The 13,667-nt window shown below is 40.5% G+C and overlaps 1 protein-coding gene across 3 annotated transcripts in view; it reads left to right on the forward strand.

Moving 5' to 3' along the window:
• arhgdig (Rho GDP dissociation inhibitor (GDI) gamma) overlaps nucleotides 1-13,667 on the forward strand; it is a 30,454-nt gene that overhangs the window by 11,545 nt on the left and 5,242 nt on the right. For all 3 annotated transcript variants that reach the window (XM_041062641.1, XM_041062642.1, XM_041062639.1), the window contains 3 exons: nucleotides 5,327-5,500; nucleotides 5,966-6,049; nucleotides 13,393-13,469. In XM_041062641.1, the coding sequence (XP_040918575.1) occupies nucleotides 5,332-5,500; nucleotides 5,966-6,049; nucleotides 13,393-13,469 (330 nt within the window). In that variant the 5' untranslated portion in view covers nucleotides 5,327-5,331. The remainder of the gene's footprint in view (nucleotides 1-5,326; nucleotides 5,501-5,965; nucleotides 6,050-13,392; nucleotides 13,470-13,667) is intronic.

Here is a 13,667-nt window from a genome sequence, read left to right on the forward strand (position 1 = left end):
AATTAAGGCTGTTATATTGTCTTATATGTTAACATTTGATGGAAGAAAATGTCACATTGAGGTTTGAGTTTCATGCAGTAGCATGCATGACAGAGTATGGATAACCGATTTTTAAAACTGCAAAAACATTTAAATATTAGATGAGGAGTTGCTTTGCACTATAATCACTATTGACAACTGTAACGTTAGAGTCAAAGCATATTGAAAGAAGTGTGTGTGTCAGGTCTAGTTCATTCTGCTAAATAAAAACAGAAGCTGCAGTGTCATTCATGAGTGCCAGTCATGAGCGTGGTGTCATATCACCGGTCTCAGCAGCTGGTATTATTTGCTTGTCACCTCAGCCCTTCATCAACCAGGAAACGTGGGAAATTAGGTTTCAACGACTTTCTGCTTATTACGATGAGGTGTTATGAGAGCCTCCATTGTTGACGGGATGTCTGCTGCGCTGCACAGAAATCCCGCAGGTGACAGATCGATTCTGGCCGTGTTTGTGGCAGAAAAGGCCAAGCACTGACAGTACCCTTGGAGATGGAAGCATACCCTGCCCACATGTCCTGCTGTAATGCTGTTATGTTGATCATTCTTCCTTTACTGCCTTTCTCCTTCATTGTAAAAGCTGTTACTGGCTTTGCAGCGGCCTGAAAGATTCCTTTTTATCTCCCACTGTGTATGTCTTTTTGTACACTTATATATTTGTGTGTGTGTCTGTGTGTGTTTCTGTGTCCCAGAGGTCTTGTTATAGGATTAGAACAGAGCAGTGGGCCTCAGAGGACTATAAAAAAAAACAGCAAATCAGCGCTGAGATCACACACACTGGCAAACACACATAGTGAGAGAGAAGTGTTTTCTTGACACAGTGAACAGTTATCTGGGTTAAAGAAAGAGGAGGCTGACAGGAAGTGATTATGAATACAGAAGAAGGTTGTTGAGGCAAAAGAAGAGCACTTTCACTTTGGTTACTTAAAGTCCCAATGAAATTAAACATTCCTTTTTAAGTTTGTGAGATAATTCCCCCTTTATGATACATTATTTTAAAGAGCCTACATCATGTAGATGAACACAAAAATTGCCCATACATTGCCCATACAACTTTTTAGGTTCAGCATTTTTTTTATGCAAGTGCCGACAAACAACGTCACATTCTGGAGAGAGACATTTGTGAAGGACAGGTGTCGACAAGGACATAAAGAACATGCTCAGTTTGTGTGTTTATGTTTGTGCCTTGTGTCTGTATGTGTGTGTGTGTGTGTGTGTTTTTGTGGTCTCATGTGAGCGGTCCTCTTCGTACCCTTCTTATCCTTCTTCCCCTGAAGCCACTTCTCCCCTGCCAAACAGACTGCTGTGTTGATTTTCACTAAACATGTTGGTTTAGCTATAAATATCAGCAGATGAACATTGAATCTGTGTCTTGTACATACATCTCTACAGGCTATAGATCCTCTGTCTTACTGTAAAAGATGTTAACATCTTTTTTTGTTTGGTTTTTTTTTTTGGTGAGGGGGTGGTATGGTTTGATTTGGCAACAGGGTTAAAACTTAGCAGATGTTCAGTAAAAGTCAGATGCAATTCAGAACAGTCACTTTGTGGAAAACATAAAGTGGTGGGTTTTTATATGTAGACACAAGAAGATAAATAACTATATACTGTATATGATGTAATAACAATGGAGATAAATGAATGCCAAATTATTTTACTGTTACGTTTTAGGACTTAAACGACACCCTGAGGGGCCTATAATTCTACATAAATAATGAATACTCACTTAGTGGCATAGCGAGTCTTTTTTTTTTTTTTTTTAAAGAGGTGACAAATGTCTTGGCCCCATATCATCTGGATCTGTTCTGTTTGTTTCCCAGCAGCATCCGTCTTTCGGCATGTGCCCCTTCTCATTTGTCTTTGGTGTAAAATTTAAAAAAAGTTAATCAGCATATTGGTTGATTTAAAGCTTTTCTGTGCTTTTTCAGAGCGCTGCTTTAGACTTGTACTGCATGTTCCACGGCAGGCATGTGTGTAATGATGCGGGAGGTGGTTTGAGAAGCTATGAGGTGGTTTTATGGGCATCAAAGAAAATCTACCCGTTAATATCACATCACAGATGGGCGCTGAAGCAGTTGGAAGATCACACACACACACGTCCACACATGCACAAGAACAGACACACACACACTGCTGGCTTTCTGCTAGTGTTAGCTTGTTTCTAATGGCAGATTAACACAATATGGAGGGTATTAGCCCTGCATATTTTTCGACTTAATTTAGCTACTTCTTCATGTTATGGGCCACAGTGAAAAGAGTTAAAAATCTCCCACGGTAACAAATTTTTGATTTTTTACCTCTTTTCTTTTCAGCAGTAGAAACCAGATCAGATTAATTGTTACAGGGTCCTTGTAACTGATGTTCAAACTAATCTAACCTGGTGCACATAAAGGAGAAAGTTTGCAGGGCTTGCCACTACAGCTTTAAAAGAAATCCATAATAAAACACTCAGTTGTACAAGATACGGTCTCTCTGTGGACCAGATCCTGCCTTTTAAAATAAATGTTAATTGATGCAGTTACTGTGACAGGTCAGCAGTCTGGAGATCAAAGAGGAGCTCTCAGGTGTCAGAGAGGAAACCGGTTTTAATAGCAGCTCAGAAGCAAGTTTACGCTGCGGCGTGTGTATATGAGTGCATGTGCACGCTCATGTGGGGGTGGACTACCCCCACATGAGCTGTAGAGCTTGATATGTAAATACAGTAGGGTGAATCATTCATGAAGTCATGTACCATCCATATCTGACATACTACAGAGTTTAATGTGTGTGTGTGGAGGAGAGAGAGGGAGAAATCTAGATCTCTGTGATAATATTTCAAAGCAGGCATTTATACTTCAGCTAGTTTGCTTGGATACGGTTTTGAAGACTGATAGAAACATAGCCTTTCAATGAGCCACCTGGAGTATATGACTTTTAACTTCCCTCACATCATGGTTCATATATTACATTTTTTCCATTGTGCAAAAAATCTTTTTGAACGGTCTCTTTCCCAATAACAGCAGGAAACAATGTGAGAAGGAAAATGTGACATCTGTCCTTCTGCCAAACACCTCAGTTTTGCTCTGCATATAAAGGCAAGGCAACCCTATTGTAACCCCCAAGGTTATTAGACCATGATAACCTTTGTCAAAATCATCCATGTTTCATTAGCTGTGGTGCTCCATGGTATTTACCATACACTGTGTGATGTGATGGTGGACAACCAGTCTTATCTCAGAGAAAACTTTACAGTAGTAAAAAAGCTACTGTATGTTATAAAAACGATCTGTACCAGAAAAACTACAACCAAGGGATTATAACCAGTAAGCCATTAAATATAGATTTATGGAAATGTATGTGTGTGTGTGTGTGTGTCCTGTATAACATGGATCTCTCTTGCTGCAAGTGAAAGTAAATGCCCCACTGTGTATATTCAGTCATATAAAACAGATCCACAGCAAAGGTGATGTCACTGCAAGGGGAGTTGAACGGGTTGCCATGGTGATGGGCGAAGGCTGCCGTGTTTGGCCCTGACTGGGTGGGGTGCTGCTATAAACACAGAAGAGCGCAACGCGTACATGTGTGCATGTGTGTGTGTGTGTGTGTGTGTTGAGACTTGCGTTGGGTCATCATGCCACTCATCGACGCTTTTGATTTCCAATCATGTTCACAGAACCTAACACGCTGTGTGCGTGTGTGCATTTTCATGCACTTGGTGGGTGTGTTTGTGACAAAATTTGAGTGTGTACATGTGTTTGTGTACTCTCTGTGTCATCCAATTACCTCTACACACAGCTCTGAGCTGATGCACACTGAGCCGTCTCATTATGAACTGTAAAAACAGAACCAGAGGCTATTACACAAGGCTGTTACAGCACAGTAAATTGACATCTACAACAAAATGTGTGTGTCCTGGATTCTTGAGGTATGCCTTGTGGATTTGTGATTGTAACCATGCAGTGTTTTATTGTAGAAAATCATCTGTATCAAAGTAAGTGTCATGTCTGCTTTCATTGTCGTTAGAGCCACATTGTTGATCTTTGTAATGTGGCCATGAAGTAAGCACATCACTACAGAAATAAATATTTACATGATAACAGCGCTGATGGATTACTTATCGTTTACGTATCTAAAGCATTGAATTTTAATTTCTATTTCACATACAAATATGTGATCACCTTTAACACCATTTTTCCATGTGAAAACCATGAAAGGTGAGTTCTTGCGATTGGTTGCATCTTAGTAAATGATCGCCTGTGCTGCACTTTCTCCCTTTGGTGTAAATGTCTCACTTTTCAGCAATTGCATTATGGTCTTGTGACTGCTATTGATTATTTATGGGGGTTTTTTTGGGAGGGGGGGGGTTGCCTTTATTTACTTAGTGACAGAGAGAGACAGGGAAGTTAGGGGAGAAAGGAGGGGTGACATGCAGCAAAGGGTCTGGGCCAGATTTAAACCCCAGCTGTGTTAAAGACTTAGCTTTAATATGTATGTGCTCTACCAGCTGAATTACCGGGGCACCCTGGTTGATTATGTTTATCACAGTTCAAACCTTTCTAACGATTCCAGCCTGTGCGTTTTCTCTCTCTGGAGGTGCGGAGGAGGTGGAGATACTAAGATGAAATTTCAGCTTGCAGAACACATTATCGAATGTCTACAAAACTCAATATTGAATCAAACTCCCTGATGAAATCAACCTCCGGATGGCTGGAGCTGGCCCACATATAGTTATATATCTTATTCCAGACTGTAAGCAATCTCGCCTGTGCTGGCTGAGTTTTCCGTCTCTGAAATATAACAGAAATATTTGCTGATGAGGTGCTCTGTGAAAAATGTTGTTTGCCCTTTCCTCCTTTAAATGTTGTTTGCCTTGCTGTCAGACAGAAGTCAGCTGCTATTATTTTATTATTAGTTATTTGATAAGTAAAGGCTCCATAATCCACTCAAAATATTTTGTCAGAAAACAGTGTCAAACTGAGATCACTTCAGAGCCAGGTGTGTTGAAACAGCTTCCTTTCAGCTTAAAATCCCTACAAACCAATTCATTTATTCAACAGCCCCATATCTTCTCTCACTGAGGTTACCAGTCAAATAGTTTGGTTCAGTGATTCCCAACCAGGGGGTGTTTCTGTTGCCTGAGGGTGCGTGGAAAGTTTGTAGAGTAGCTTGGGTAATTTGAAAAAATTGAAATTGTGTTTTGATTTTGAAAAATACTCTACTACTTTCCAGTTTATTATAGATACACGTGGCTAACAATGAAATAATTGAGTTAACCTGTAATGGATGTGGTCTTCTCTCTTTTTTCTGGAAGGTCTGATGGCAGATAAGGAGGATTTGCCCATCGAGGAGGAAGAGGATGAGAGAAACCTCAACTACAATCCTCCTGCTCAGAAGTCTTTGCAGGAGATTCAGGAACTGGACAAAGATGACGAGAGCCTGGTCAAATACAAGCAGACCCTGCTGGGGACGGGACCAGTGACAGCAGGTGTGCTTCTGTGGTTATTGATTACCTGAGGTGATTCACACTGGTATCCAGCATTAATGCAGCTTTAATGATACCATTCACTCAGTATAACGACATGGTGCATATAGCTCCTTGGAGTCATCAACGTCTGATCAAACACACACATAGACCTGCTTGCCTCAGCATCTCTAAACCAGCCGCTTGGCCATGACAGCTGATATCAGTAGAATAGCTCTGACTCCCCCACTGCTGTAACTCAACACCACCTCACCTACAGCTTAGTAACATTGAATACAGTGGGAAAAGCTGAGCGGAGAGACTTTATTCTCATCTAACTCAGGGCTAGAAAGTAAATAAGAAACATTTCCAAAATGTTGTACTATTCCTTTAAAAAAATGGACAAACAAACAAATATATGAATGAGTGAATGAAGAAGCACACAAATCTGTGAATATTGTTATTAACCAGACTGTTTCCCGTCTCCAGACCTCTCTGCCCCTAATGTCTGTGTGACCAGGCTGACCCTGTTATGTGACGAGGCTCCTGGACCAGTCACCATGGACCTGACAGGTACGCAGCGCTTCCCTTACCTCACCTCCCTGTCATCACTCTTTTCTTCTCTTGATTGTTCTTCTCTGTCCAGCATTGCCTTTCTCCCTAAACCCTGGCTGGTTGTGGATGCAGTATGGTGCACACATACCCTCTCACATACTGATATGCTCTGGAGCAAGGCATCCCACCGTGCTGCAGTTCATGTGCAGAAAGACTGCAGTGGGTGTGTCCATACTTGAGAGAAGAGACACAGCTAAATGTTTGCTTAGTGGGCAGTATTGACATTTTCCCCTGGGTGTAGGGGAAAGCGACAGGCAGGGACAGGGAATGAGGTGTCTGTAAGTGTGTGTGTGTGTGTGTGTGTGTGTGTGTGTGTGTGCGTGTGCGTGTGCGTGTGCGTGTGCGTGTGCGTGTGCGTGTGCGTGTGTATGTGTGTGTCCGCAGTGCATGGTAAGCAGGTGGCTGCAAAGAGATTATGTCATTCCCTTCAGGGGACAAAGTTGAGGAAAAGATCAATCTGTGTGTGTGTGTGTGTGTGTAGGTTCACCTGTCATTGACTTGTGTGCCAGGGCGTGGCTTGTAAATGGGACAGTTGGTGTGACTGTGCACATTTGTCTATTTGTGTGTGTGTGTGTATTTCTTCCCGATTTCACCGGATGCAGGGTTTGCTTTGATTTTTCTTCGTCTGAGGATTTTCCTGCCTATGACACACACACACACACAATTACACACATCCGCTGTATGCACATTCACACTCGAAAAGACTCAATCACAGATTGCTAAGACTAATAAGAAAGGTCACCTGGTTGCTAGGCAATACTGACTTTGTACTATGCAGTTTGCTGAGAGAGATGAAAAGTACGTAGCAGCCTCTAACGTGCACGTTTCAGTGTGTAATGGAAGAGCTGCTGAATTGCATGAAATGGGAAGAGCACATTTTTCTGCCAGACCAGACAGATGTGATGTTTTTAGATTTGATGTCAATTACAGATGATGAAGGAAATGAAAGAGAGATGGAAAGTCACTTGTGTGATCTGGTGATGGGCTTCGTGGGTATTTTTTTTTTTTTATCACAAAGACTGTATTACAATCTGGGTGTGTGGAGTTTAAAGGAGCACTCCACCTATTATACACATGAAGTCCTACTCAGCCTGTGAAAACGGCTGGATGACGTCTTTAAGTCTGAGATAATAGCCCTGATGATGTCGCAGTGACGTCATCCGGGTCATTTCAGCTTGGGGCTGAGACTTAAATATTTTAACAGGGAGATTAAAAAAATGTGGGTGTTCACTAAGTAAGGAGGGTCTAATTGATTTTTAAGAATGCCAAGGACTAAAAATCATCATCCACTGAGAAGTTGTAGGGAGAACGTCGAGGTCATCATCTTCTGACTTCTGACTTTTTCAGTATTTAGATCTAGACCTCGATCTTTCCCCAACCTCAAGGTTGGTGCTTGAGCTACATAAATATAACCATAAAAAGTTATTTGTGTTTGCTGTTGAAACTAGTTTTACAATACATACGCATAATTCTCAGAAGCCATCGTAACCTTTAAACAAAGTGGCTGATGTGATTTTTTTTTTCCTCTTGGCTTCAACAATGGGCAGAAATCATTGAATTAAATTATGGTTTCATTTGTTACTGGTGATTCTATAAGGGTTCAGTAACACTGTAATAATGGGCCTCTGTCACCACATTTTCAACATGCAAGCTGCAGTTTGCAACATGAGATAATTTCCTTCCTTAATTTTAACATGTTTCACTCATCAAAACAAACAGCTTACTTACTTACAACCAATACAGGAGCTCTCTGACATCCCTGGTGGGCTCATAAATTTATCTGAATTTGTGAGCAACGACCATTTGTGAAACGTGATGCTGCCACAACTCTAGATTTAAGCTCTGCTCAAAAAATTGCTTCTGTGATACGTGTCTCTGATGATTAGATTGAGAAGATTAAATGTTTTGGGAGTGTCACCCCTACATGTGATGTTCTGTATTGTCTGACTTCCTACAGTACAGTGTCTGCTCTTCCTCCTAGCAGACAAAAAAGCCTTCAGTCCAAAGCAGGGAATGCGCTTTGACATTGGAGGCTGTTTTAGACTGCCTTAATTTCACTGTGTAAATAAAATGCTGTATATACAATGTTATAGTCTGGCACTGTTTTCTAGTGTAGTGGGAAAATTTTGTGTCCATCCCATTGCTGGAAAAGCTGAAAAAATTCCTCGTATTTTCTCTGGAAGCACTTCAAATAATTATTGCATTCATTTGGTTTAATTAGGATAAATGTCTGTGTGTGTGTCTGTGTGTGTCTGTGCGTGTGCTCATGCTGTAGAACGAGAGAGCAAAAGAGAAATTGCTTTACGCTGTGTGAGAGAAGACCATCTCCCATCATGAATCTATAGAGAAAGCAGCAGTGTAATAATCGGTCCGGCTGGTGTATCATGTTACAGTCAGATAGCCGAGCCGGCACCAGACTGGATGTGAAATGGACTTTCCGTCAGTAGCTGAATGCATTAGAGACCTCATTATACACTGTAGGCTGTTACCAGTGCAGCATGGTGCCCTAATTGATGATGGGCATTTACTGCTGTGTGTGTGTGTGTGTTGATGTTAGAGAAAGAGAAGAAGAGGTGGCAAAACACAGGGTGAGATACACTGCAGCATAGTAGAGGTGACTACTCTACACTGTGAGAGTGTAACTGAAGAAGAGAAAGGAGATGCTAACTCTTTCTGCACGCTTCACTGGTTATCCTTTCAGAGACCTTTCGCTTCTGTCAGGTCGTTTGGGTTCATGTCTCAACCCCTGCTTCTCAGTTCATAGCTGTTGTGAACTCTCTGCAGTGCATCAAACCACTGAGGCTCAGAGCAGGTGGAGAATAACCAGCGCAGCTGCTGAGAGCATCCGCTTCATCGTCTAGTTACAGTATTACAGCATTTTATACCAGCAAGCGTTTACACATGTATTTACTTAATTAGGCTGCATTGAATACACAGAGGACCTCCCATGATTGTGCAGCTTTGTTGACATGAGCTAATAAAAATCTATCCCTAAACCTTGCTCTTAAAGGATAATTCCAGTTGTTGTTTTTTTTTTTTTTTTTTTAAAATAAATTTGGTCTTATTTTTGTGGTTTGAGACATCATTCCTTTTCCATTTCAGTAACATTTACAGTTAATTACCGAGATGTGGGAGCACATCACCAGGCTGAACAGGCTATCTGCAGGTATTAAAACAATTGGTATTAATGCAATAACAGTAATGAATAGCACTTGAATTAAGTAATTGCCCCTTTACCTATATTATTTTTTTGCCCGGGTCCTGGTCATGTTAATTGATTAGCTATATTAGGAATTATTGTTATATACAGCTGGGAAGTTTGTTTACAACCTGACATTTCATCATGTGACAGTTTGTCTCCCAAATCTTAGTCTGCTGGGTACGTTTTCATTATAACCAATATAAAGGTCAAACCACAAAAATAAGACTGCCACCAGTCTGCATTCGACTTTTCTGCCGCAGTTTGTCATAAAGCACATCTCTCTTTTTCTGTGAACAGCTACTGAAATGCTCTAAATAAGAGATTGGCACCTTCTGTGGAAGGGGGCACCTTCACTCGTTAATCATGCTCTGCCCTGTAGCATGTAGAGATCTTTATGCATATTTGCCTTCAGCATGCAGACAGAGAAAGCCTCTCTCTGTGGGGATGATTCACCACAAATTATCCACTGACAGAGTTTGAAACGGTCTGAATCATTGAATTGACCAAATGGCAGAATATCTCCAATGTCTTTAAAATTATGAGATTCATTCAGTCGATTTATGGGATACTTGCTTTTCCTCACTTTGAATATATCATTTAATTTCTGCTTTGGATGTGATGAGATTCATTACATCCCTGCTTTCTTATCAGCACCTCTTTAACTTTATGAGAGTGGAGGCGCGCTGCTGTTAGACTATCACTTTGCTCTACGAGGACTGACACTGTGATTTCAGCTCTTTCTGTTGCTTGTGTTTAGATCAAAGGCCCGAATGTTTATGCACTGAAATGAGAAAAATGCTTTTCATCAGACTGAGCTGGCTGCACAAAAATAACTTGTAATTTATTTCTGTGTCTCAGTGGATTCAGCAATAAGACTACCACAGACAGAAATTCATCGCCCAATGTGGCCACCCATGCAAAAAACACCATATACTGTATAAGCACAGAACTGTGACCTAGTTTGGCTTAAACTCTAGGATTCTAACATTTTACTGCAAAATTGTTATTATTAAACCATTATTTCTATGTGAGACAATATCACTACACATTCTGTCCTGTTTCAGTTCTGAAATGACCCCAATATCCAAACTGTATCTTATTCTTCAGCCATATTTGATCTATGTCTCATTCAATAATACACAACCATATTTCCCTGCTATAAGGTTTAACACAACACTTGATATAGGCTATGATATATGGTGTGTCACAAACTGTACTGTTTACTGTGTGGCCAGCTGCCAGACCACACCACACAAAGTAATATCCTTGACTATGACTTTTCAGTGCACCGGTGCCCTAAATGCAAGCACCGGCGTTGTTAAACTTTCATGCTCCCAGGGTTGTTTTGTTGAGCACGCTATATGCTGCTACACATGCTGCTCACTGACACACACTCACACCCACTGGCCCCTCTGTGTCTGTGTTATTAGTCTTTACCTCACCTTGTGATTTGTTTATTCTGTGTTGTGTGTCTAGAATTATGTCAGTTTTATGAGGATGATTCGTTTGTGAAATTCACATAATATGGAAATGAATTCAAAAGAACTGGACTCTGGGCTGAATTTCCTCTGTCACCTCTGCTAGTTGAGCAGTGTAGGGTGAAACCCTCCATGTGCAAAAAGCAGAGGAGAAAGAGGATGAATGTTTTGACTACAGGCCAATTTCTAATCCCCCCCTCATGGCTGAACTTAATGAGGGTTGTCTCCCATAAACCTATTTCTCATTTGTCATGCAAAATTCTTATTAACTAATTTCACTTTGAGGTTAGGTCTAATCACTCCAACTGCAGCAATGAAGGTTCTTAACAGCTTCCCAGCTGGCATGAAATCTGACTTATCATCAGATGACTGTGTCTGATACTTCTGACTACAATATTCTTATGACTACTGTCAGAGTACTTAGGTCACTGCTGGTGTATTCAGATCACGTATGGACCTAAAAGTGGAAACATGACAGCCATCCACCACTTTTTTTAATATAAAAATAACATAACCCCACCCATAAATATGGGATAGTATTATGCTTACTATTCCCATTAAATGAATTACTTAAATTACAGGTGGCATTTTTTTATCACACCTAAAGCAATGAGGTTTTAAATGCATGTCTACTGATACCTGATGCAGCTACCGCAAGAAATGTGACATTTTAAAAAGAAAGCAAAACATTTGCCTCTTTATGGCATGCGTTGAAGGATAGGTGGCAGAGGAAATTAACATGCTGTGAGGGGGGTTCCGTTAATTTATTCTCTAATATTTTTGGTTTTCTGGCACCAGCACAATATTTCCAGAGTGTGAACATCAAATGGAAAACTAGCATGTGGATTTGACTGTGCTCATGCATCCTTGCGTGCATATATGTGTCTGTGTGTGTGTATAGTGTGTGGGGAACAGGTAGACAGCTCTCCACACTGACCTATTTTCTCAGTCAGACGTTCCCAGGGGAGGCCAGCATCTTCTCTCTCTTCTCTGTCTCCTGAGACGAGAGAAAGAAGACGAGGAGAGGGTAGAGTTTGTGGAGGGAGATGGATCGAATGAAATGAGACAGAGACGAAGTGGTGAAAAATCTCCAAGTGTCAGCTACTGGGGAACAGCTTTATTAGCACGATGACATCCATTTTTGATTTTATGTAATGGCGAAGTGTTTCGTGTGGTTGTATAAAGCTCCCAAATCACAAGGGGACATGTAGATTTCCAATTAAAATTAAAACATGACAGTTGACAAAAGCAGAGTTAGGAAATTTCCATACAGCAAAACCAAAATGTCTCTCTTTGGAGGCTTTTACGTAAAGTGCCTAAATGTGCCACAAGCGCATATATATTTAATATGGGTGACACCAGTGGGAATCAAACCTCTAACACCAGTCAACTCAGTGAGCAATGGACTGTCTGCACTGTGTGTGTGTGTCTTATCTGTAGGTCACTTCCTTTCTTTTCCTGTCTGTCTTCTTCCTCTCTCCCTCTCTTCCTCCTCACATCACTGCTGTCTGTTTTTATTCACCCCATCCCTCTATCTCATCTTCATCTCCTCCTTCCTCTGTTCCTCTCTGTCCATTAGGAAGCACTCAGGACTGATGGTTGGGTTTAAATTGAGATATAAAGTGATTAGGTGGTGGATGCATTTCTGATTGCTGTGTGCTTTTACAATGGCCCAAGATGCTTTTTCTCCTCAATATGAACCCATTCAACCCCGCAGCACAGCAAAGACAATTTTATTGTAGAAAGAAGCCATTGTGGTTTTACCAGTAACACTAAATCACCACTATGTGTGTCAGAGCTGTTCTGACGGCTTCACGCCTTCAAGGATAACATCCATTCATTTTATTTAGCTGAAAACATAAGAGGAAATGCTCCAAATCCCCTGGTTTCAAAGTATATTTATAAGATTTTACTGCGCAGTGAGCTACATGTATCATATTTACACCCTTAAGCAAACATACTGTACTGAATTAACATTTAGTTTAATTAGTATTGAATTATTTCTATTGTCTTTTACGGTTCTGCACACTAGTATTCATGTACTGTATGTACACATAGATGTACTTTTTTAAAAAAAAACTATAATCCATGTTACTATGTGACTTTTTATTTCTCACTGGGGGCCAAATTCCTTTTTTTTTGTGTGTGTGTCTATTGTGCTATTGTTTCTCTCTGGCATTCTGTGCTATTATTTCTTTTATGTGTTCTGTTTTATATCTCTTTAAAATTTTAATTGAAGCTCAGCTTGCTGCTTGTTATCTAGGATTTATTTGGAGATTCAGTAAATAAAAGATTCAATGAATTGCAGTTTGGAGAAAAAGAACTACTAACTGCTAAAAGTGTCAAATGAAAATAGAAATTTTCTAAAACACATAATATTTGAGAATAAACATAGCCAGTTTCTTCAGAAGCATTTTCTTTTCTTCTCTTTTTTGGCTGTGAACTATTACAGCTTCTTATGTGTAAATCAACAGCGGTGTGATTGCATAATGAGTCACTTTGCATGTTGTCATCAACATGCACAGCACACATCTGCTGACATACTGTAACAGTTGATGTCATACGTATCATTTTGCCCATGAGTGATGTTTTATTGTTGTTTTGTTTTTGTGTGTGTGCAGGAGACCTGAGCGCTCTGAAGGAGAAGAGCTTCTCCTTACAGGAGGGAGCGAAATACAGACTAAAGATACATTTCAAGGTAAGATGCGGGGTTGAAGGTAAGATGGATGGACGCAGATGCTATGTTAATGATGGAGAGTTTTATTGTGCATTATAACGTGAAAGGATTACTGTGTGTATGTGTGTGAATGAACAAACAGATGATCAGATATTTACTGTAAGTAATAAAGAGGTAGAAGGGGAGAGAGAGAGACGATGCTGAGTAAGCCACCATGTA

This window comes from Toxotes jaculatrix, chromosome 18 (assembly GCF_017976425.1).
Source record: "Toxotes jaculatrix isolate fToxJac2 chromosome 18, fToxJac2.pri, whole genome shotgun sequence".
Classification (NCBI taxonomy): domain Eukaryota; kingdom Metazoa; phylum Chordata; class Actinopteri; family Toxotidae; genus Toxotes; species Toxotes jaculatrix.